Raw genomic sequence first — 24,943 nt, 5'->3', positions numbered from 1 at the left:
TGTTCCCAGACAGAACCGGCAACCCCTGGCACATAGAATCCCCAAAGGGAAACACCGGGGCATAAAACCTTAAAAGAAAGATAATAAAATGTCATACATAAAATGTATGTAAAAACATAAAAGAAAAATATAATTAAAGGCACAAAATAAAATGAGATCTTGATAATAATATATATTAAAACTTAATATACAATACATAAATAAATATCAATTTAAGACTATCTAAAAGCCATTTGAAAAAGATGGGTCTTGAGCCTCTTCTTAAAAATCTCTATGGTCCCCGAGGCTCTCCGGCAGGCTGTTCCAGAGGCGAGGACCATGCTGAGAGAATGAAGCCTCACACAGGAGTATTATCTCAGCTCTACATCTGCAGATAAGCTCAGAGTTCAGAATGTGAACAAATCCAACCTGTGCCACCTTTGATGTGTTTTGTTGGCTGCTATAGGCCATTCAGCTTCTGTACTTTGGCCCATTAGCTTTACTGCCCACACCCACTGTACTGCTCTGTTCCCTAAAAGCTACACGCCCCTTAGCATTTTTCCAGAAGAAGCTGCAGCTCAGGCAGGACGCTCGGTCATAGGTCTGTTTGCTGGGACGTTGCTGGTGAGTATTATGTAGCTTTGAGTGCATGTCAGTGTGGTTGATAGAAGCATAGGAGCTGCAGACTGTCAAACAAACAGTTTTACTGCTACAAGATGGAATTTGACTTGATAGCAGCTCCTTTATCCATGTAAACATCTCTTCCTGAAGAACAAAGAGATCTTTTTTTGCAAATAAACAGGGTTTGTTAACTCAGAGAGTGATTCTTGTACACCAATATTTCTTGATAATAACATTTTACAACATGTTTTAAATTGATCAGTAACAAAATATTTCTGAAACTTCATTTTTGAAAGTTTATTTCTCTGGAGTTTAAAACCCAAGATCTGAAAACAAATGAAAAATACTCCTTTCTGAAAAATAAGACACTTTTCTATTTGTTTGAAAATCACTGACAGAAGACAAGAAAAGATACATGCGTTTAAAAACCACACACATGCTAAAATGAAGGTATGTTTCCTGCTTGTCCAACCTAAAGCAAACCTTTGTGAACTTTGGCTGCACAAACACAAATGAATCAGCTGATGGGCTGCCCTGCCCAAACCTTATACAATTGTACTCACCTGTCAGGCAAGCTTTTCTCAGTTTAAATATCTTTCCAGAGGTCTTTGGGGATGCTATTCATTTTTTATTCTTCCTACCTATTCCATTGTCACATTTTACTGATCTGCGGTTTTTGGTTTTGATATTTGAGAACATTTTGAGATTTTTTTTCTATTTTCTTTATTTAGCACTGGTTTAATTTGATTGGTCTTTGAATGAGATCAAATTAGATTTTATTTTTTATCCTGAAATAATCATGACTGGGTGGATCTTGAACACAGTGTAACATTAGTGGAGTACACTGCTGTAATTATGTGTGTAGCTTGTTGTTCTGAGGTTGTGTAAGTGGGGGAAAGGGGCTTTAACCTCCCGGGCTAAAACCACCTCATTCTCTGTGGGCTGCAGAATTAATAAGCTTCAATTCCTAGGATCACGTGACATTTGAATATGTCCATAACTCTGTAATCCCAACAAACTCAAACTGAGGCAGTAGTATGTGAACATTTTAGCATTACTAATACCTTAGGCTTGGACATGACCAAGGTGATGTTGTAATGCAGATTGTCTTATTTCTCCAAGACACTGTTCTGAAACATTATTTAAAACTTGAGAATTGAGAATTAACGGTGCCCAATGTAGCCACGAGGGGGCCCAAGCCAGGGTCTCATTGTGCAGGTCCCAAGCCCGGATAAATACAGAGGGTTGTGTCAGGAAGGGTATCCGACGTAAAATCTTGCCAAATCAAATATGCGAATCAGACCTACGAAATCCATACCGGATCGGTCGAGGCCCGGGTTAACAACGACCGCCATCGGTGCTGTTCACCGACAGGGTGCCGGTGGAAATTGGACTACTGTTGGTGGAAGAAGGAGAGGAGGAAGGCGGGTTCGTAGGGAGAGAGAGAAGAGGAAAGTCACTAGTGTTGGACTGAGAGTTGGGACTTTGAATGTTGGAACTATGACAGGAAAGGGTAGAGAGTTAGTGGACATGATGCAGAGGAGAAAGGTAGACATACTGTGTGTCCAGGAGACCAGGTGGAAAGGTAGCAAGGCTAGAAGTTTAGGAGCAGGGTTCAAGTTGTTCTATCATGGTGGAGATGGGAAGAGAAATGGAGTAGGAGTTATCCTAAAGGAGGAGTTTGTTAGGAGTGTTGTGGAGGTAAAAAGAGTGTCAGATAGAGTGATGAGTCTGAAGATAGAAATGGAGGGTGTCATGTTCAATGTTGTTAGTGGGTATGCCCCACAGGTAGGATGTGAGCTGGAAGAGAAGGAGAAGTTCTGGTTGGATCTTGATGAAGTGATGATGAGCATCCCTGGAAATGAGAGAGTTGTCATTGGTGCAGATTTCAATGGTCATGTTGGTGCAGGAAACCGAGGTGATGAGGAGGTGATGGGCAGGTTTGGTATCCAGGAGAGGAATGTAGAAGGACAGATGGTGGTTGATTTTGCAAAAAAGATGGAAATGGCGATAGTGAATACATTCTTTGAGAAGAGACAGGAACATAGAGTGACCTATAAGAGTGGAGGTAGAAGCACACAGATAGACTACATCTTGTGTAGACGGTGTAATCTGAAGGAGATCAGTGACTGTAAAGTAGTGGTTGGTGAGAGTGTTTCCAGACAGCACAGGATGGTGGTGTGTAGAATGACTCTGGTGGTGAAGAAGATGAAGAAAGAGAGGGCAAAGGCAGAGAAGAGGACAAACTGGTGGAAGCTGAAAAAAGAAGATTGTTGCATGACTTTTAAGAAACAGTTGAAACAGGCTCTGGGTGGTCAGGAGGTACTCCCAGATGACTGGATAACTACAGCTAATGTGATCAGGGAGACAGGTAGGAGTGTACTTGGTGTGTCATCAGGAAAGAGAGTTGATAAGGAGACTTGGTGGTGGAATGAGGAGGTGCAGGAGTGTATACGGAGTAAGAGACTAGCTAAGAAGAAGTGGGACACTGAGAGGACTGAGGAGAGTAGACAGGAGTACAGGGAGATGCAGCGTAAGGTGAAAGTAGAGGTGTCAAAGGCCAAACAAAGAGCTTATGATGACTTGTACGCTAGGTTGGGTAGTAAGGAGGGAGAGACTGACCTGTACAGACTAGCAAGGCAGAGAGATCGAGATGGGAAGGACATGCAGCAGGTTAGGGTGATCAAGGATAGGAATGGTAATGTGGTGACAGGTGTCAGTGGTGTAATGGAAAGATGGAAAGAATACTTTGAAGAGTTGATGAATGAAGAGAATGAGAGAGAACAAAGAGTAGAAGAGGTGACGGTTGTGGAGCAGGAAGTAAGAAAGATTAGTAAAGGTGAAGTGAGAGGGGCTTTGAAGAGGATGAAGAGTGGAAAGGCTCTTGGTCCTGATGATATACCTGTGGAGGTATGGAAGTGTCTAGGAGAGATGGCAGTGGAGTTTTTGACCGGGTTGTTCAACAGGATCTTAGGTGGTGAGAAGATGCCTGAGGAATGGAGGAGAAGTGTGATGGTGCCCATTTTTAAGAATAAGGGAGATGTGCAGAGTTGTGGTAACTACAGAGGAATAAAGCTGATGAGCCATACAATGAAGGTGTGGGAAAGAGTAGTGGAAGCCAGACTAAGAGCAGAAGTGAACATTTGTGAGCAGCAGTATGGTTTCATGCCAAGAAAGAGCACTACAGATGCAACATTTGCTTTGAGGATGTTGATAGAGAAGTACAGAGAAGGTCAGAGAGAGCTCCACTGTGTCTTTGTAGATCTGGAGAAAGCTTATGAGAGAGTGCCCAGAGAGGAACTATGGTATTGTATGAGGAAGTCTGGAGTGACAGAGAAGTATGTCCGAGCAGTGCAGGACATGTATGAGGGCTGTAAGACAGTGGTGAGGTGTGCTGTAGGGGTGACAGAGGAGTTCAAGGTGGAGGTGGGATTACATCAGGGATCAGCTCTGAGCCCCTTCCTGTTTGCAATGGTGATGGACAGACTGACGGATGAGGTTAGACAGGAATCACCATGGACTATGATGTTTGCAGATGATATTGTGATTTGTAGTGAGAGCAGGGAACAGGTGGAGGTGGAGTTAGAGAGGTGGAGGTTTGCCCTGGAAAGGAGAGGAATGAAGGTTAGCCGCAGTAAGACCGAGTACATGTGTGTGAATGAGAGGAACCAGAGTGGAAGAGTGAGGTTACAGGGAGAAGAGATAAAGAAGGTGGAGGAGTTTAAGTATTTAGGGTCAACAGTACAGAGTAATGGAGAGTGTGGAAAAGAAGTGAAGAGGAGAGTGCAAGCAGGTTGGAATGGGTGGAGAAAAGTGTCAGGTGTGATGTGTGACAGAAGAGTTTCAGCACAAATGAAAGGAAAGGTGTACAAGACTGTGGTGAGACCAGCCATGTTGTTTGGACTAGAAACAGTGGGACTGAAGAAAAGACAGGAAGCAGAGCTGGAGGTAGCAGAGATGAAGATGCTGAGGTTCTCTTTGGGAGTGACCAGGATGGATAGGATCAGGAATGAATACATCAGAGGGACAGCACATGTTAGAGGTTTTGGAGATAAAGTCAGAGAGGCCAGACTGAGATGGTTTGGACATGTTCAGAGGAGAGACAGTGAATATATTGGTAGAAGGATGCTGAGTCTAGAGCTGCCAGGAAAGAGGTCTAGAGGAAGACCAAAGAGGAGGTTTATGGATGCAGTGAATGAAGACATGAAGGTGGCTGGTGTTAGAGTGGAGGATGCTGAAGACAGGCTTAGATGGAGGAAACTGATTCGCTGTGGCGACCCCTGAAGGGAAAAGCCGAAAGGAAAAGAAGAAGAATTAACGGTGCCCATAGAATATTATCAGTAGTCATCTTTGATGGGAAAGGTCAAACTTGAAAGCCTAACAGAGATTTTCCAAACAGCTGAGGATTTTTTTTATGAGCAAAGAAGTAATTCCAGAAGGGTAAGTTAACCTGGATATAAACTAAGTCCAATGTTCTTAAAAACTTGAAAAAACAAACTAAATTCAAGTCAAACTTCAATCTGGGTGAATCCATTGCCTGGTTGTTGTTCTTTGGGCTTTTTTTAGTTCTTAAAAAAAAATTGAACAAAAAATATGGAAAACTTAACAGAGACACCCCTGTTTCTTTGTCAATACAAGAAAAAAGTCAGAATAGATATCCGCCTATACATCAATCTCCTTTTCCCACTGTATCCCTTTTGGGGTAACAGGCTTGCCGGAGCCAGTCCCAGCTACTGTGCAGGGCAGTGTCTTTCAGCCTACAGAGGCTCAATTGTGAAGACACCATAAAATCAGAGTGAAATGAAGATGTGGCAGGCTAGTCCATTTTTTCCAAAACTTCATTTGTGCAACTCAAAATGCTTTTCAGTATCTTGTATGGCCCCCACGGGCTTGTATGCATGCTTGACAACGTGGCGGCATGCTCCTCATGAGACGACGGATGGTGTCTTATGGCATTTCCTCCTAGATCTGTGTGAGGGATGCCCCTGAGCGGCTGTACAGTTTGAGGAGCAACCTGGGGGCGCCTAATGGACCGAAACATAATATCCCAGAGATGTTCTATTGGGTTTAAGTCAGGGGACCAGCGGCCGAAAGCAGTCAGGGTGCTGATGACAGAAATCACGCAACAGGCCGTCGTCCAGAATGAAGGAGCGAGGCACCCAGCAGTGTTCCTCGGGGCCATAGTCCTCCCAGTCCACCAGAAACTGAAACCACGGCCCCGGCGGCGGACATCCAGGAGGCGACGAACAGAGAAAGCAGGAAGGCCACCAATGAGACAGGAAACGGAAGGAGGGGACAGCGGACAGGTGTGTGCAGGCTTGAGGCGAGAGAGGTGGAAGACCGGGTGGACCCTCATGGAACGAGGAAGGCGAAGTCGGACAGCAGCAGGATTGAGGACAGAGACAACATCAAAATGGGCAACATAGTGAAGGGACAGTTTCCTGGACTTTGTGAGAAGAGATAGGTCTTTAGTCGACACCCAAACCTTCTGACCCGGTGAGTAAGAGGGGGCCTTGGAGCGACGCCTGTCAACAGCAGTCTTGGCACCATTGAGAAGCACGGAGGAGTGACTGTTTAGTGGCGGACCAGATCCTGCGACAGTCGCGGATATGGGCTGCCACAGATGGGACCGCCAGATCCAACTCCTTGGAAGGTAACAAAGGGGGCTGGTAACCCAGGGAAGCTTCGAAGGGTGACAGGCCCGTGGCTGATGAGTCTAGGGAACTATGTGAATATTCAACCCAGGTGAGGAAGTCAGATCAAGAGGTCGGATGCAGGGAACAGACTCAACGGAGGGCTGACCAGGGTGTTTAGCAGTGTGTAAATGGGACAGTGCACCGGGTTTAAGATTGTGTGACCCAGGGCGGAAGGAAACAGTGAAGTTAAATCCACTGAAAAACAAGGTCCAATGAGCCTGACGCGGGTTTAATCTTTTGGCTGAGCAGAGATACTCAAGGTTTCTGTGATCTGTCCAGACCAAGAAGGGATGTTCAGCACCCTCCAACCAGTGGCGCCATTCCTCAAGGGCTAACTTGATGGCTAGCAGTTCACGGTTGCCGACATCGTAGTTGCATTCAGGGGGTGAGAGCTTACGGGAGAAGTAAGCACATGGGTGGAGTTTGCCGTCTTCCGTGCGTTGGGAGAGGACTGCTCCCACCCCTGTATCTGAGGCGTCAACCTCCACCACAAACTGACGGGATGGATCGGCCTGAGCCAGGATGGGAGCTGAGATAAACCAGTCCTTGAGGTGGTTGAAGGTGTCCTCAGCCTCCTGGCTCCACAGAAACCGAACTTTGGGTGATGTTAAGCCTGTTAGGGGGTTGACAATGGTGCTGTAGTTGCGTACAAAACAGCAATAAAAGTTTGAAACCCAAGAAGCGCTGGAGGCCATTTCGAGTGGTTGGTTGGGGCCAGTCTCTAATGGCCGAGACCTTTCCTGGATCCATGTTCATGTGGCCCTTTTCTATGATGAAGCCCAAGAAGGACACTTGTGGAATTCGCATTTTTCTGACTTGACAAACAGCTTGTTCTCAAGGAGCCTCTGAAGGACCAGACGTACATGTTGGCAGTTGGTCTCCAGGGAAGGGGAATAAATAAGAAGGTCATCCAGGTAGACAAACACAAAACAATTGAGGAAATCATGCAGTACGTCATTAACAAAAGCCTGGAAGACTGCTGGGGCATTGGTCAGGCCAAAAGGCATGACCAGTGACTCAAAGTGGCCCAAGGGGGTGTTGAATGCAGTCTTCCACTCATTCCCGTCCCGCACTCGCACCAAGTGGTAGGCGTTTCGAAGATCCAACTTGCTGAATACAGAGGCGTCTTGAACGTACTCGAATGCTGAATTCAACAAGGGCAGAGGGTACTTGTTTTTGACAATGATGTTATTGAACTGTCGATAATCTATGCAGGGACGTAGTGTCTTGTCTTTCTTTTCAACAAAGAAAAGCCAGGGAGAAAAAGACGGTTGAATTAGGCCAGCGGCCAGAGAGTCTTTGATGTACAGTTCCATTGCCTGAAGTTCAGGTTTGGAGAGGGTATAAAGTCAGGATGTGGGCAAAGTGGCACCAGAGAGCAGCTCAATGGCGCAGTCATAAGGTCTGTGATGGGGAAAAGCAGACACCTTTTGTTTACTGAAAACAGCTACAAGGTCATGGTAGACAGGGGGAACATTAGATAGCTCAGGGGTTTTAGGCAGAGACATGGAAGCAGACAGTTTAGGATCTGCAGAGCGAAGGCAGGTGGAATGACAAAAAGGGCTCCAGCTCATTATACGGTTGGACTGTCAATCTATGTGTGGATTGTGTTGACAAAGCCATGGACGGCCAAGGATTATCTGACTGGACGTGGTCTGGAAAACAAAGAACTACTGCATCTCAAAATGGTTGCCAGAAAAACAGAGAAGAACAGTAGCCATTTGGTGCTAAATTACTGTGAAAGGACGTCCATTTGCTGCACAGACTTTCAGGGGTGGATCCAAAGGGATGAGTTCGAGTCCGGCTTCGTAAGCCAGGCCCTCATCAAGGAAGTTGCCCTCGGCTCCAGAGTCTATAAGGGCAGGCACAGAGCCGGACCATGAGCCAAAAGATAGTGAAACCAGGAATTCAGTGACCCAGCATCCTTCAGTGACCCCATTATCACTGAAGGGCCCTCTCTTTTGGTCGAAGAGGACAGACTGCCACCAGGTGTTCTTTACTCCCACAATAAAGGCATTCACCTAGTTTCCAACGTTCCTACCTTTGTCTGGGAGTTAGGCGTGTCAGTTGCACTGGCTCCTCCTCAGAGGGGAAATGTTTGAGCGGCGGACACGGCAGACTTCGGACCAGAGAGGGGCGGAGCTTGGTACAGCGCGGGTCTGAGGAAGGCGGGTGGGACCTGTAGGCCCGGGCAGAACAGTGCTCTCGGAGGCATTGTCGATTCTGATGGAGAAGGAGATTAGTGACTCAAGGGAGACAGACTTATCATAGTGTAGCAGTTCATCTTTAATTGTCTCATTTAAACCGTTGTAACATACTTCCAGAAGCGCTTTGTGTCCCAGCCGACTTCCGTAGCCAAGATGCGGAAGTCGACGAAGTAATCAGCCACAGAGCGTCTGTCCTGTCGGAGGCCCAGCAGTTTCCGTGAGACATCCTGGTCTCTTTAACACCTGTTTAAAGTGCTGGATGAATTTGGAAAACGACAATGCAGCGGGGATGTGGCTCACTAGGAAGGCTTCAGCTCAGTCCAGAGCCCGGCCGCTTAACAGTCCTGTGACGTAGGATACCTTGGCTTCATCTGACGAAAACATGTTGGATTGCTGTGAAAACACCAAGGAGCACTGGAGAAGGAACCCTCTACAAGGACCGGTGATCCCCGAGTGCGGATCCGGGGTGGGGATCCGGGCTTCCTGGACAGGAGCAGTCTGACTTGTCGGAGGCGGTTGCGGCGGAGCAGGAGACGTGGAAGGTAAGCGTGAGGAATCACCCATGGTTTGAAGCAAGGCCTGGAGTTGGGTCAGCTGTTGGGTGATGGTTTGATGGTTGTTGGACAGAGAGCGGAGAATCTGCTCATGGCGGTCCACAGTGGTGGCGTGAGCAGACAGGGCCTGGTTTATGGGATCCGTGTCTGCTGGGTCCACGTTGGTCAGTTTGTTCTGTTGGGAACCTGTGGTGGAGGACCCAAATGCAGGACAACGGAGTGAGTGAAAGAAGGTTGTTTATTTTGAGCAGAACAAAGATCCTGGATGGCAGGTTGTTGGTCTGTGGCGTGAAAAGGGGAAGTCCGGGATGATCCGGATTGGAGCAGACGAACCGAAGTTGGGTGGTGGGCATGGATGTCCTTTTAACCGTTCATCTGATGAGATGTCGAGCAGGTGTGGTGAATCAGTGCCTTAAGCAGGGGCGGAGTGGGAAAACTTTTCAGCCCGGGAGTTTAATGGTCAAGACCGGCCCATTTTTCGCCACATGAAAAATTAGGCAAGCATTTAGAATGTAAAATAAGGATCTTCGAGGTGGTGGTGGGGGGGTCACAAATAACAAACAAGTAATTATAATAAAAATGTGTTGTTTAACAGAAATATTTCCCTGTATGAAAAAGTGAATAAAAGGCTAAATGTAACTTTTTTATTATTATTTGAAAAAACATCACCATAACTCCAGAATCTACAGCATAAGTCTCCACATAAGAAGTGAACTAGTTTCTGCAACCTTATTTGTTACTTTGTCACAGCCAATGGACAAAAGAATTTATTTTTCTGTTGACATGAGCATAAATGCCTCCAAGTGGTCCTGACTGAGCATCCTCCAGCCTGTTTTTGATGAACTTCAGAATGGAGACGGTTCTCTGTCATGAAACTTGGGAAAAGAAGAGTTGAATGAGAATGTGAATGTCAGCCCAATATCTGGGTATGCATCTGTGAAAAGGTTAAATGAATCTCGGAGTCACTCACAATACAATGCGATTCACGATACATGGCTCACGACAACAACAGTATGCAATATGGTAAACATTGGAACAATCAATATATTACCTTGGTAATTTATGATATATAACTATTTTAAACACAAATGTATATTTTTATTTTCTTCTAAATCTTTTTTTAGAATAAATTCAAACACAATATGCCAATTTTACACCCTTTCTAACATTAAAATAAAATTATCAATAAATACTAACATGTCTTTGCAATGATTACACACATTTTAAGGTAATAAACAAATAAGCTAATAAACAAAGCTCTAAGAACCAAAATGAAGAGTAAATCAAATGGCCTCACTTCAAAGAGCAATAAATGTGAGAAAAAAATTCACATTCATTTAAATTGAAATTCACTTCAATTAACTGAACATCTTATGTCAGACAACTTTTTATTGTTGAGGCAATAACAAGTTGAGGAAACCTATGAACTTTCAGCATTGAGCTTTCAGGATCATTGTTTAAAAAGTGCTGCCATTGATATTCATTCTCCCTCCTGTTATCAAAATTTCCTGCTTTTTTTTGACAATCAACACTTTGGTCACATGCTCCACGTGTGTACCGCTTTCATACACACCTTATGGATCAATAACGTCTCATTTAGACGGTCAGACGCTGCACACGACTCCCCTAGAATCTGGTGTGTTTTATCGCAGTGTTTGGACAGATTACTGCTGTTACCGCCCTCACAAACCATGTTATATTACATTAAAAACAGCGAGCCAATTGTTACGATTGGTAGATGAACGTAAACTACTCCAAACATATCCCCTTCCTCATACAAACATGCATTAGGGTGAAGGGGAGGGTGGTTGTATTGCAGTGCGCTGGAGGGGGTGGACTACTTGCCAGTGACCCCCGTCCTGTGGCCGCTGAATGGATTCGCCCCTCCCCTTAATTTTATTTGCACCTTGGACATGTAAGGACCCTTGGTGGGGGGATGTTTGGACATCACTGCCAGCAAACAGTCGATGTCCTCTCATTGCCCCTCCCGCCAATTTTAACCGCACCATAGACATGTAGGGCCGCTGGTGGGAGGGTGACGGGGCATCTCTGTGAGCAATCAGACTGCTGGCTGGTGGTGGGCTGAACTTCTGGGCTTGGGGGGCTCTCCAGGGCCGCGTTAGCCCTCCTGGCGTGGGGGGGGGGAGCTGCTCCTCTTGTTGGGCTGGGGCCTGTACTCTCTGTGTTTCTGTACTTGCGCTCTTGGCTATGAGCTTGCCAGAACAGTAGTTGACAGTGTTTCCATTAACTCTGGAATTTAGCTAATTGGAATTTCAATAATAAATCCTCCTAATGGAAACACCACAATTTCGAAAAAACTCGCATTTTTCGAAAAAAAGGTTTTTGCGCTTAGAGGAGGTGGTATTTGGGGAGTATTGAAACTTACATTTTTCGCAAAACTGTAATGGAAAGACTTTTTTCGAAATAGATGCGCCTCTTTGTGTTTTTGACCTGAGCGCAACAAAGAGGACGGCAAGAGAGATCAAACAGCTTCATCTCCAGCTACACTTCTGCAGCTTGGAGCCTGAAGATGCTGAAATCTCGTTTGAGGAAAAGCGCGAGTGCAGGGACAGAAACTTAAATGGATCTCGTCGTGTTTTTAAACAGAAAAAGGTCCAGCAGCTTACTTGTTAGAATGGTTATTTTTTTTAAAAACCGCTGGACAGGTTTCTCACCTGAGACTGTCAATAGACTCTGCGCGGCACGCGCTCTCCAGACAGAGCTGTGACGTCACCGCAATGCTCCTTTTTTAGTGAATCAAATAAAAAAATACTTGTTCTCATTCATCGTCGTGTTTTTAATGACTTATCGCGTGAGTTGGTTTGTGCTTTATCGCAAAATGAGAATTTAATGGAAACACTGTCATTTCGAAATATTGCTTTTTTCAAAATTCCTAGAATTTCGATAAAGTTTTGCGCAAATGTGTCATGGAAACGCAGCTAGCACTGACGTGTATGCATTCACTGTCGCAAAAAGTGACGTTTAAAAACGCAAATCACCGTTTATTCATGTCCACACGCAGAACCGGAGTTTTCCAAAATCTTCACTTTGGCCGGAGTTTTCCAAATGCACCGTTTTCAGTGACTGAAATCTTTGGTTTCGTGTGGATGATAGGCCGAAACGTATAAAAATATATCCGTTTTAGCAGATACCTGCCTACGTGTGGACAACGCCTGAGTGTGAGCTGCAGTTGTATTGTGTACATTTTGACCCCTCTTCTTTTCCGTCAGGTCCCATAGTTTTTTGGGTCCTCCCTCGTCAAAAATTCCGTGGCTCTGCCCCTATCACAAATATTTGGCTCTGCACCGTCACAAATCTTTGGCTCTGCCCCGGGACAAATCCCTGACTCCCCTCAGCAACAAAACGTTGACTCCGCCTCCATCACAAATCTTTGACTCCACCCCATCACAATTTCTTGGCTTCACCCCATCACAAATCCTTGGCTCCGTCTGTCGTCACAAATCCTTGGCTCCTTCCCCGTCACAAATCTGTTGATACCCCCAGTCTAAAATTCCTTGGCTCTGCCCCCCTCAAAAACCCTGGGCACCACCCATGCATGTCACAAATTCCTTGGCTCCACCTACTTCACAAATCCCTGGCTCTGCCCCGTCACAAATATGTGGCTCCACTCCATCACAATTCCTTGTCTCTGCCCCATCACAAATTCTTTGCTCCGCCCCATCACAAATCTTTGACCCTGCCCCGTCACAAATCTTTGACTCCGCCCTATCACAATTTCTTGGCTCCACGCTCATCATAAATTGTTGTCTCCGCCCTGTTACAAATCCTTGTCTCTGTCTCTCAACACAAATCCTTGGCTCCATCCACCATCACAAATCTTTGGCTCTGCCCCTGACACAAATCTGTTGATACGCCCCGTCTAAAATCCCTTGGTTCAATCCCATCAAAATCCTTGGCTCCGCTCTCCTCACAAATTCCTTGGCTTCGCCTGCTTCACAAATCCCTGGCTCTGCCCCGTTACAAATATGTGGCTCCACCCCGTCACAAATTACTTGCTCTGCTTCGTCACAAATCTTTGGCTCCACCCCACCACAAATTCTTTGCTCCACCCCATCACAAATCTCTGGCCCCGCGGCATCACAAATCCCTGGCTCCACCCAGTTACAAAATGTTGGCTTCACCTCCGTCACAAATCCTTTGCTCTGCCCCGTCACAAATCGTTGGCTCCACCCCATTACAATTCCTTAGCTCCGCCCAGTTACTAATTCCTTGGCTCTGCCCCCATCATAAATATTTGGCTCTGCGCCATCGCAAATCCTTGGCTCCGCCCCAGTCACAAATTCCCTGCCCCATCCCATTGACTGTTTAAGAACTGGATTGAGCAAACCCCCCCTGATTCTTCATCCTCACCAACATTGGAGCAGACCATAGACTGTATATAAGAATTACTGGACTGAGCAACCCCCCTCCTTCCGTGTTCCATATAGGAAGTACCACTGGGTTGCAAAAAGGCCAAAGTCCCATTGACTTACATTGAGAAACAGACAGTTATTTCTCAGTCATTTTATATGTCAGAATAATCATTCTTCCTCTGGTGCTTTCTGATTAACATCTTTTTTCTACTCCTTATTTTTTTAAATGTCACATTTGATTTGTCTCCACCCCCATCAAAATTCCTTGGCTCCACCCATGTGCCAGATCCTCACAAAACCCTGGCTCTGCCCTCGTCACCAATTCCTTGCTCCACCCCAGTCAGAAATTCCTTGCTCTGCCCTAGTCACAATTCCTTGGCTCCACCCTCATCACAAATTCCTTGGCTCCGCCCTTATCACAAATCCTTGGCTCCATCACCCATCACAAATTCCTGGCTCTGCCCCATCACAAATTCCTTGCTCCACCCTAGTCCCAATTCCTTGACTCCGCCCTCATCACAAAACCTTGGCTATGCCCCGTTACAAATCATTGGCTCTGCCACCGCCTCAATTCCATGGCTCCGCCTCCTCAAAAATTATTTTTTCCTCTCCCCCGTCACAACTCCCTGGCTCCGCCATCATCACAGAATTCTGGCTCAGCCCCTGTCACAATTGTTTTGTCTCCACCCCCATCAAAATTCCTTGGCTATAGTCATGCCCATAACTAAAAATGTTGATTTCCCACCATCATTAGGGGATACAGGCTTCAAAAGATGGGCAGAGAAGGGTATTATTATTATGAACCAAGTATTTGAAGGAGAACATCTTAAATCTTTCTCCCAGTTACAGGAACAATATGGCCTCACCCAAAAAGACTTTTATAGATATTTCAGCCCAGTCTCAGTAAAATGCGTACATATGCCACGATTCGGGAAATACCGTGTATAATATACGCCAAAACTGTTTTTTGCGTGCATATAATACGCGCGGTCCTAAACGTGTTAAATGTGTTTTCCACGTTTGACACGTCCCCTGGTGGAGGCGTGAGCATCACAGACAGCCCCACAAATGAACAAATTGATTTTCTAACCCTAACCATAACCGTAATCCTAAACTTAACCAGGAATGACGTCATTTTGAAAAGAGTCGGAGGATTTCTGAGCACGTGATCAAAACGAAACCTAAAAAGTCGTGTATATTGTACGCCGGCGCAACCTATTCTCTACCATTGCGTATCATATGCATGCAAAAAGCGTGTTTGGCGTATATTATACAAGGTATTTCAGAGTGCAAAGTCATGGAATATGTACGCAGAGAGTGGGTTGTATATTTACAAATCAGAAACTATATTACAAACCACAAGGAAAAAGAGAGAATTACAAAAAAAAAAAATCACCTGTATAGAAGAACTTATAATATTAATATTAGAAAAGCAAATTCCAGTTCAAGAGCTTACCTCCCAGATATATAAAAAATTGTCATCATGTACAATTCACAATACCTATGCAATAAAAGAAAAATGGGAATTTGAATCCAATAGTATAATTGAAAATTATTCATGGGACAAAATGCTTGAAAAATGCCACAAAAGCCTTAACACCCAACAATGGAGAGAGTTTGACTGGAAATATAAAATTTGATATTTCTACACAAAAATGGCTATTTTTGAATTTACAAAACAATCCTCATTAGCACAATGACTGACATAGACTGACATAATTCAGAAAAAATAAATAAATATTGATTAAGTAAAAGTAGAGGATAAAAAAAAAAATCAAATCAACTAAAAGCCATGATTTTAAAATCATGTAATGTGTTCCCGCCCCCTGGTCCTCGTCAGCACGCGGGCGTCTGAGTTTTGTAATAGTTGAAGGTTTGATATCCTTTTTCTGGGAAGACCAGAGAGCAAGGCATTACAGTAATCTAGTCTACTTGAAATAAAAGCATCGTCAGCACCTCTGTGCTGGCAAGAGAGAGGAATGGGCGGACTCTGGCAATATTTTTAAGATGATAAAATCCTGTTTTTGTTTTGTTTTAAATTTGTGGAATAAAATTAAACTCAGAGTTGAAAATCACGCCCAGGTTTCTCACAGAGTGAGAAGTTTTATAGTTTTTTAGTTTAAATAAAACAAACTCTCTCTTGTCTTCAGAACCGATCACTAAAACCTCTGTTTTGTCCTGGTTGAGCTGTAAAAAGTTATCTGCCATCCATGACTTAATGTCTAAAATACAATTTAAAAGAACTTTGACTGACTCTTCATCATCAGGAGACACGGCAATGTAAAGTTGTGTATCATCAGCGTAGCTGTGAAAACAGACGCCGTGTCTCCTGATGATGTCCCCAAGTGGCAGCATATATAAATTAAAAAGTAATGGATCTAAAATTGAGCCTTGGGGGACCCCGCAATTGATGTCAAAGACCCTTGAAGAGCATGTATCCATACTTACATAAAATCTACGATCTATGAGATAGGAATAAAACCACTTCAGAACAGTACCAGAGATGCCCAATCCTCTCAGCCTACAAAGTAAAATCTTGTGATCTACTGTATCAAATGCTGCAGTAAGATCCAGTAGTACCAGGACTGAGAGTTTCTGACAGTCCAGGTTACATCTAATATCAGTAACTATTTTAACCAGGGCTGTCTCTGTGCTGTGGTTTGTCCTAAAACCAGATTGATACTGTTCAAATATGCTGTTTTTATTTAAAAACTCATTCAATTGTATTAAAACTATTTTTTCAATCATTTTACTTAAAAATGGTAAGTTGGATACTGGTCGATAATTATTTAAATTGTTAGGGTCTAAATTACTCTTCTTCAGCAGAGGCCTCACCACCGCCGTTTTAAAGGCAGAGGGGAAGACCCCTGTCTGAAGAGAGTAATTTACAATGTTTAGGAGCTCAGGCTCAAAGGAGTCATATTGCGTTTTTAAAGGTGATGTGGGGATTGGATCTAAAAGGCAGGTGGTTGGCTTTAATTGGGAGAAGACTCGACCGAGTGCCACGGCATCAACCAGAACAAAACTTTCCAGTGTTTCCTCTGATAAATACAATGCTATTGATTCATTTAAATCAAAGTCTACTTGAGTTGAAAGACTAGATCTAATAGCATTGATTTTACTCCTGAAGTGGTCTGCGAAACTCGCACATGTAGCATCTGATGCTGTCATGGAGGACCTCTGAAAATCTCCTTTGGTCAAAGTGTCTATAGTTTTAAAGAGAAATTTCGGGTCATTTTTATTTTGTATAATTAAGTTTGAGAAGTGGAAGGTTCTAGCTTTTTTATTGCATAACTGTACATCCTTTGTTGTTCTTTAAACATTTGTCGATGAACAGTTAGTTTAGATTTCCTCCACTTCCTCTCTGCTCTCCTGCATTCACGTTTCATGGATCTGATGTCTTCATTTATCCAGGGTGCTGTAGCTTTAGTTTTCACTATTTTTGTTTTTAGTGGAGCTACAGCATCAATTGCTAACTTTAGTTGTTGTTAAAATACTCAACCATAAAATCACATGAAGCAGGTAAAATCTGAGCAGGAGTTTGATCTAAAATGTTGATAAAATTTGCAGCCACATCAGGAGTTATATATCGTTTCCTCACAGTTCTCACTGGAGCTTCCCGTTGCATAAAACTGGTGATATTAAAAAATACACAATAGTGATCTGACACAGCCACATCAACAACAGAGGACATACAACAGGACAAGCCGTGGGTTATGACCGAATCCAGAGTGACCCCTGTTGTGAGTGGGCTGTGCGACATGCTGTTTAAAATCCATACAATGTAAAAGGTTAAGAAATTAATTTGCAACAGCATCACCATCAGTGTCAACATGTAAATTAAAATCACCAGTCAATAAAATTCTTTTATATTTGGAATGTATAAATGATAAAAATTCTGAGAATTCTAGAATAAAAGTGGAGGGAGGTTTTGGTGGTCTGTAGACAGTTACACATAAAATAGGCGGGCTGCTGAAAGAAAATGGATGATGCTCAAATGTGGAGTAACTATTTGACGTGATTATTTTAGTTACAGATGAGCCACGAGCAATCGATGCAGTACCACCGCCTTTTTTACCTCCCCTGGTAGAAAATAAACAGTTAAAATTTGGTGGGGAAGCCTCAGTAAGAATAACAGGAGCATCAGTACCAAGCCAGGTTTCAGTTAAAAAAAGACAATCCTAGGTGCTCCTAGGTGTGGTGGAACAGCTGCTGCTTTATTTATACTGATTTCTGGACAACTTCACCTGCTTGCCTGTTGTTGATCGTGTCGTATACAAGGAGGGTATGGCTGGGGTGAACTTTAGCTGTTACATCCGACGGAGATGCACCAAGGGCCACCAGGGCCCTCTTGGACTCCCTCCCCCACAAGAAAAGAACCGAGGAATAAGAGCTTTCTTAACCCCTAGACTTTTAATCCACAACCTTTTAGCTCTCTGTTTTTAACATTGTGTTTTAAATGATTGTTGTTTTGTTTTAATTTGGTGAAGTGGAGCTGTATGAGCCAATCAGCGCAGCTCCCACTTCTGCCTAAAAGTTTTTTTTTTTTTATTATTCTTTTTGTCTTCTTTTCTGCGTGATTTTGAATTTTAATTATTTGTTTTCCTCTTACCCTCAGTGGTGAGGACTGACCAGTCGTGCCCAGGTGGAGGCTTTTCCTCCGATTGGAGTTTCGTGTCTTGGTGAAGGGATTTGCGTATGAGTGTGCATATCACGTGAGTGGGGTGAATTTAGTTGTTTTGGGTTGGGGGGCCTCCACCTTACGCAGCGAAACGGGCCTCAGGTTTTTTTCAGGTTTTTGGCTATTTTGGAGTTTAGATCATATTTCAGCTACATGGTAGCTGTTTTGGATAACTTAGGGTTTTTTTTCCCAATTTTTTAGGTTAATTTGGTCTCTAACTAATATTTAAGCTTAGCAGCTTCAGAGTTTTCAGCTATTAGCTTCAGCATCTTCAGCTATCAGCACTAGCATCTTGAGTGACCACATTCACATTACAGCATTCACACTAGCATTATCGTAGATAATGCTATATAACTAGATCAAATTTGTATTTATATTTGAAATTGGTAAGGTTACCCCTTATTATTTTTGAAAAATTATGACAAACAACGTTCTGCATGTTCTGCTCGTGCATTCCTTGCCTTTTTTTTTTCTTTTTTACAGCTTTCCAACTAAGTAAAAAAAGAGGTTGATCATTTTATTGATGACACTAAGCTGTCTCTTAGGTGTGCAGGGGAGATTGTGTGGTTGTGTTCTCTGTGTTACCCTGCAATGGACAGTTAACCCAGTTAACCTGTCCAGGATCTATCCCCTTTTGTCCTTAGCTGGCTAGACTCCAGCTACCTTATGATCCCAAATGAGAATATGGTGGGTTTAGAAGGTGAATGATTACTCTAGGGTCAATCTCACAATTGCACTTTCACCTATTGAAAGTACTATAAAACAATTAAGGGCCAAAAGTTACCTGCATTTATGCAACAGACTTTTAAAAGCATACAGAAAACATATACCTGAGGGTGCCTCTGCAACCAGTTACTGAATAAGTAGATCGTTTGGTTTCTGAACTGTTTTTTTCATGACTGGAATTATCAAATGTTAATTCACCATTTATGTCTTCTGTCAGAATATCTTTCAGAGATGTACCGACAGACTCTGGTGACACTTGCAGTGTTATTCTACTCATCTCTTCTGGTGAATGGAGGCAAAGTTTTGGTGTTCCCTGTGGATGGAAGCCACTGGGTCAACATGAAAGTGATCATTGAAGAGCTTCATGCCAGAGGTCATGAAGTCACAGTACTGCGACCATCAGACAGCTGGTACATCAAGCCTGACTCTCCAAATTACAAAGCCATCACTCTTAATTCTCCTTCTGGCTTTGACAGTAAAGGTTTTGGGTCATTTGTAACAAGAACCCTAAATATGCAACGCCAAGGTGCTTCCATTTGGACTCGGATCTCTCTAGAGTTAGACATGTTGAATAATTTTAATGAGATGAATAAGTTGGTACTCCAAATGGTTGAGCAGATTTTTGAAGATTCTAAACTGATGCAGAGCCTACATGAAGCCAAATACGACTTAGTCCTTACAGACCCGGCAATTGGTGGGGGTGTGCTTCTTGGTCATCGTCTGGGTCTTCCACTTGTGTTTAATGTCAGATGGACAATTCAAGGCGAGGGTCATCAAGCAATCACCCCTTCCCCCCTTTCATATGTCCCCATACCAGGGTCAGAGCTGACTGATAAAATGACCTTTACTCAGCGTATTAAAAACATCCTCTATTATATCTTTACATGCTTGCAAATATGGTACATTACAGAACCAAACTACAAGCCATTTGTCCATCGCCACTTTGGCAGTAACATACATTACATGGAGCTGTTTCAGGCAGCAGACATCTGGCTGATGAGAAATGATTTTACTTTAGAGTTTCCACGTCCTACAATGCCAAATATTGTTTACATGTCAGGATTTCAGTGCAAACCCTCCAATCCTTTGCCTAAAGATCTAGAAGATTTTGTTGAGAGTTCTGGTAAGCATGGGGTCATTGTGATGACACTTGGGACCTTGGTGGAAAAACTTCCTGATGACATCACTGAGGACATTGCTGCTGCTTTTGCTGAACTTCCTCAAAAGGTGATCTGGAGGCACAAAGGCCAGAGGCCATCCAACCTTGGCAACAACACATTAGTCTTGGACTGGTTGCCCCAAAACGATCTATTGGGTCATCCTAAGACTAGAGTGTTTGTAGCCCATGGCGGAACCAATGGAATACAAGAGGCTATCTACCATGGCGTTCCTCTAGTTGGCCTGCCTCTTATGTTCGATCAGCACGACAACTTCTTCAGGATGCAAGCAAGAGGAGTGGCCAAAGTTTTGGACTTTGGAACACTGAATAAAAACACATTCCTTGAGGGTTTGGAGGAAGTTCTCTACACACCATCCTACAAGGAGAATATGAAGAAACTGTCCAGTCTGCACAGAGATCAGCCAATGAAACCATTGGACCGTGCTGTGTTCTGGATCGAGTTTGTCATGAGGCACAAAGGAGCTGCACATCTGAAAACAGATTCTTGCAAGATGTCCATAATACAGTACTACTCAATTGATGTGGCAGCCTTTCTGTTTGCAACTGTTCTACTGGTTTTCATTGTTTGCTTTTCTGCTGTAAAGTTTCTCTGCAAGCAAATATGTGACAGAAGTAAAGTAAAACAGGAATGACAAATATCTTAACCAGAGATGACCAATAACTGGGCTGAATTATTAGTTCAGTGTGAAAATTAAATGTGTAATATTTTCTTATTAATTCCATCCGACTCTATTGTTTAGTTTTTATTGACAAAAAAAAAAAAAAAAAAACTATGGACACATCACAACAATCAACAAATATGTACTGTTAAATTATGTCAGCTGCTGGTTGACTTTGCAAAATCAAAATTTGTACAGGTTTAAGGTGTTTGAACAAAAACGAACACAATTTACATGCATTCTTACTTAGAAAACGTATTACAAATTTAAACTAATTGATACAGCTTTAATGCATACAATCTGTACTTAGATATTTAAACATTGATGGTCTTTGAGGTTATTAAACCTAAAAAAAGCCTTAAGACTGAATGGGTACAAATCCAAGGAATCAACATCCAACCAGAATGTAATCCCCCTTTATTTGTCATTTGAAATGCAAATCATTTGTGATTTAAACTTCTCTGCTATACATGACGTAGGAGGATAATTTTTATGTACAATGACACAGGCTATATTATCTCTACACTTAAACCCTAAAACTGAAGTTATATAATAATAATTTTAAGACTGACATTTTAAAAATAATTAAATGTATGTGAAACTTCTAATATTCCTCATATTTAGGAGACATTCACAATGTCAAAGCACACATAAAGCTAAAGGAAGAGAAGAATGGATGTTGAAGTATTTGGTTTTGTACCAGAAATATTTTATCAAATAAGTCACAAGACTAACCACTCAGTTTGCACAAATTTCTAATGGTTCGAACCTGTTTGACGAGGCAATAATGAAATGATGCACTGTACAATGTTCCCTCTAACCTTGTGTCTTGAAAACACACATTTATGTGAACATGTGAAACTCAGGAAAAGGAGGAAAAAAGAATGAAATAAAGCACAGTTCCCAGCCAACCGCAACTCGATTCCCATTGTTCATGTGTATGAGCTGTTCAAAAGATTTGTTTGTGTATGTCACATCTCCACTGAATTTGAGCTTTAACTTTATGTTTAATGTAAATGGTAAACATCTGTATGCAAGTAGTATATAATTTTATTTTGTGCACCGGGAATGGTGCTGCACGGTGGCGCAGTGGTTAGCAATCTTGCCTCACAGCAAGAAGGCCCCGGTTAGGATCCCGGCTGGTGGATTTGGGACCTTTCTGTGTGGAGTTTGCATGTTCTCCCCGTGCATGCGTGGGTTTTCACCGGGGACTCCGGCTTCCTCCCACCGTCCAAAAACATGCTTCATAGGTTAATTGGTGACTCTAAATTGCCCCTAGGTGTGAATGTGAGAGTGGATGGGTGTGTGATTGAGGCCCCGCAATAGACTGGAGACCTGTCCAGGATAAACCCCGCCTTCGCCCATCAGCTCCCGGGTTAGGCTCCGGCACCCCCGTGACCCCAAAAGGGACACAGCGGTCAGGAAAATGAATGGATGCACCGGGAATGTGTGAGCAGAGGCTTAGAGGGAACATTGGTGCTGTACATAAACATCAAACCCCAGCCATCGGCCTGGAGCAACTAACGTTAGCTTGGATGCTAACAGAGCTGTTGGAAATGCTAACGAGACCATGGAAATCCAAGTTGGATTATTCCTCACGTATAATGGGATTTCCTTCGATCTAAATACTATTGAGGTCTGTCAAACCAGCGATCCTGATCAGGTTTGTGAATCGAAAGCACAAGATAGCTCTGAGGAAACAAAGGAAATACCTGAAAGGTTCAGCTGTTTATCTAAATGATCACCTATCAAAATTATGCTGATCTAGCAAAGTACGCTAGATTCCTACAGAAGACACGACAGATCCAAGTTACTTGGGTGCAGAACTCCAGGATCTTTCTCATAAAGGTAGAACGATGTAGGATAAACGTATCCACTTTACGAGAAATTTTATATAGTAAAAATATATAAAGAAAATATATAGATATACTATATATAGATAGTATATCTATACTATCTATATATATATATATATATAGAGAGAGAGAGAGAGAGAGATTTTTACTATATAAAAATGTATATAGTAAAAATCATCCGTGTTTGGCTCTTGCCGAGGACAGACGCACTTTTTTTCTCTCCTCCTCTCCTGTGTTGCTGCCAAGGCTTCTGTTTGTCTCCCTGTGAGCTGCTGTTTTTGCTCTTGACTACTCTGTGTAGACAAAAACTGCTGCTCATCCCTCCTTGACCTCGACATTCCTGCAATCTCCCTCCCCTCCCAAGCGTAGTCTGGATGTGTGCTCCTGGAAGCAGCTAAAGGACTATTGCAAAGGTGCCCCCCCCCTCCCCATCCCACCCACCAAACCTCATGTATTGCATCTTTGAATGTATTGTGCTTCTGTGTTATGGTGTATATTTTTGGCTTCTATCGAAACATTGTACGCAGTGTTAAGATATGACCTTTTTTACCACCCATTAAACCTCCCCCCTCCCCCTCGTGGCCTTCTTCTCCCACGCTAATAAGGGGCGCCACTCAATGGACGCTTCCGCAGTGAACCTTGAACTGTCTGTTTACTTCTCTCTGTTTGTCTTGTTCTTGGTTGTACTGAAAAACAATGAATTTGCCCCCAGGGGATTAATAAAGTATCTTGATTGATTGATTGATTGACTGATAACACAAACTATTATCTAATCTGTCTAGATCAAAGAAAAGGCTTTGATATGGTTTTACATGAATATTTATGGTGGGTTTTTAAAGCATATGGCTTCCCTTTATCCTTTATTAAAATGATTCAATTACTTTCTGCAAAATTATCAGTCCAGGTTTTAACCTGGACTAAAAAATGTTTTTTTTTAACTGAACATTTTAATATTTATCATGGTGTAAAACAGGGCTGTCCACTGAGCGCAGTCTTATATATTTTGTGCATCAGTCCTCTGTTGAAAAAAATCAATTCGAATAACCAGATCAAAGGGTGTATGATTAGTGAGAACCAAAGAGTAAAAGCCCTAGCTTTGACGGAATCTGGATTTGACTGGTATCCCAAAAACCCCACATTAACATCAATATAAAAAAACGAGACTCAGATTCTGGGGATTTGGTTCAGCAGAACAGACTGCTGTAAAAAATTGTCTAAAAAAGAAAAGGAAATTACTGAAGACATCAACAAATTGAATAACAAAGACACTAACTACAGTATAAAAGACGTACAAACATTGTCAAAACCTACATTGTATCTCAACTTCTCTTTTTATCTACAATATTTCCCACAACTATTAAAACAATAATGTTTCTATATAAACAAATAGCCAAACTAGTGTTGGGGGCGAATAGAGAAATCACTAAGAGGATCTTTACGTACAAAACCAAAGAAAATGGAGGTCTTGGGGTACCTGATTTTAAAATTGTTTTATATATTCCATATTTGAAACTTATAAAGAGTGCTATGAATATTAATGCTGGGTTGCTTAAAAACACAGGAGGTCATTGGATCAAATTATATGGAGACCTCATACATAAATTTCAAAATCTCAACATACATTGGACTGGTTCATCAACAAAAATGATCTATAAACCTTAAATGAACACTTAAATGGCGGACAAGTACTTTATAAGCATTGTAATCCAGAAATTGATTAGCAAATAATCAAAAACATTCATGATCCCAGTAAATATGAGAGACACTGCCTGGCTCATCTCACAAAACAGACTCTTGGTTAGAGGTATAGTTGAGTGGAGCTGTTTTATTAAGACGAAAACTTGTAAAAACGATGAAAAACTGGAACATCTGTCAATTGACTGTTACAGAACACAAAAAATCAGGACAAAAATGTATAATGTAGGTTTTAATGCAAATATTAATCAGTGCTCTGTTATGTATGGTGTGGTCTTAGAGAAACTTTGAGATAAAACGAGATGGTTGTTCTGGTTGACCATGTGTGTTATTAACACACACATCTGGAAGCCTAGATTCAATGTCATTTTAAACCAAGAAATGATCCATAGTGACTCTGTTTTTAAGAACGTTACTGGAGATCTGAGGAGGCGAAAGACTGGGTCAATACAGAATAGAAGCTCGTTCCCTTGAGTTATTTTAAAGATTAGAAATGCATTTATTTATTAATGTGTATCTTAAGCATATTTATCTATATATGGAAATGTGAAATTAGGTGTGGTTGTGTGTATTTAAAGAGCACCTATCGGGCTCCATGCAATCATGTGTTGTCATTGTTCAGTAATTGTATTTTATTCTTCTTCTTTTCCTTTCAGCTTTTCCCTTCAGGGGTCGCCACAGCGAATCAGTTTCCTCCATCTAAGCCTGTCTTCAGC

General features: G+C 42.6%; 2 protein-coding genes across 3 annotated transcripts in view; one reads left to right on the top strand and one right to left on the bottom strand.

The window, feature by feature from the left end:
• Window positions 1-24,943, bottom strand: part of LOC112140538 (SH2 domain-containing protein 3C) — a 93,461-nt gene that overhangs the window by 29,478 nt on the left and 39,040 nt on the right. The window lies entirely within an intron of this gene.
• On the top strand, window positions 493-21,593 carry LOC112140536 (UDP-glucuronosyltransferase 2B31-like). 2 transcript variants are annotated; one of them, XM_036210864.1, is made up of 3 exons: window positions 493-603; window positions 18,049-18,145; window positions 19,055-21,593. In XM_036210864.1, exon 3 carries the CDS (start codon window positions 19,069-19,071, stop codon window positions 20,647-20,649), a length of 1,581 nt encoding a protein of 526 aa, XP_036066757.1. In that variant the 5' UTR covers window positions 493-603; window positions 18,049-18,145; window positions 19,055-19,068; the 3' UTR covers window positions 20,650-21,593. The 2 variants fall into 2 exon arrangements, with proteins under 2 accessions (XP_036066757.1, XP_036066758.1); XM_036210865.1 differs by lacking the exon at window positions 18,049-18,145 and having other exon boundaries at window positions 497-603.

Source organism: Oryzias melastigma, unplaced genomic scaffold (genome assembly GCF_002922805.2).
Source record: "Oryzias melastigma strain HK-1 unplaced genomic scaffold, ASM292280v2 sc00263, whole genome shotgun sequence".
In the NCBI taxonomy this organism is placed as follows: Eukaryota; Metazoa; Chordata; class Actinopteri; order Beloniformes; family Adrianichthyidae; genus Oryzias; species Oryzias melastigma.
Note: the sequence above shows the minus strand (reverse complement) of the source record. Positions and strands in the feature narration are given on the sequence as shown.

What these genes read in the sequence shown, in the direction of transcription:
- LOC112140536 (XM_036210864.1), top strand. Translation starts at nt 19,069, where the DNA reads ATGTACCGACAGACTCTGGTGACACTTGCAGTGTTATTCTACTCATCT.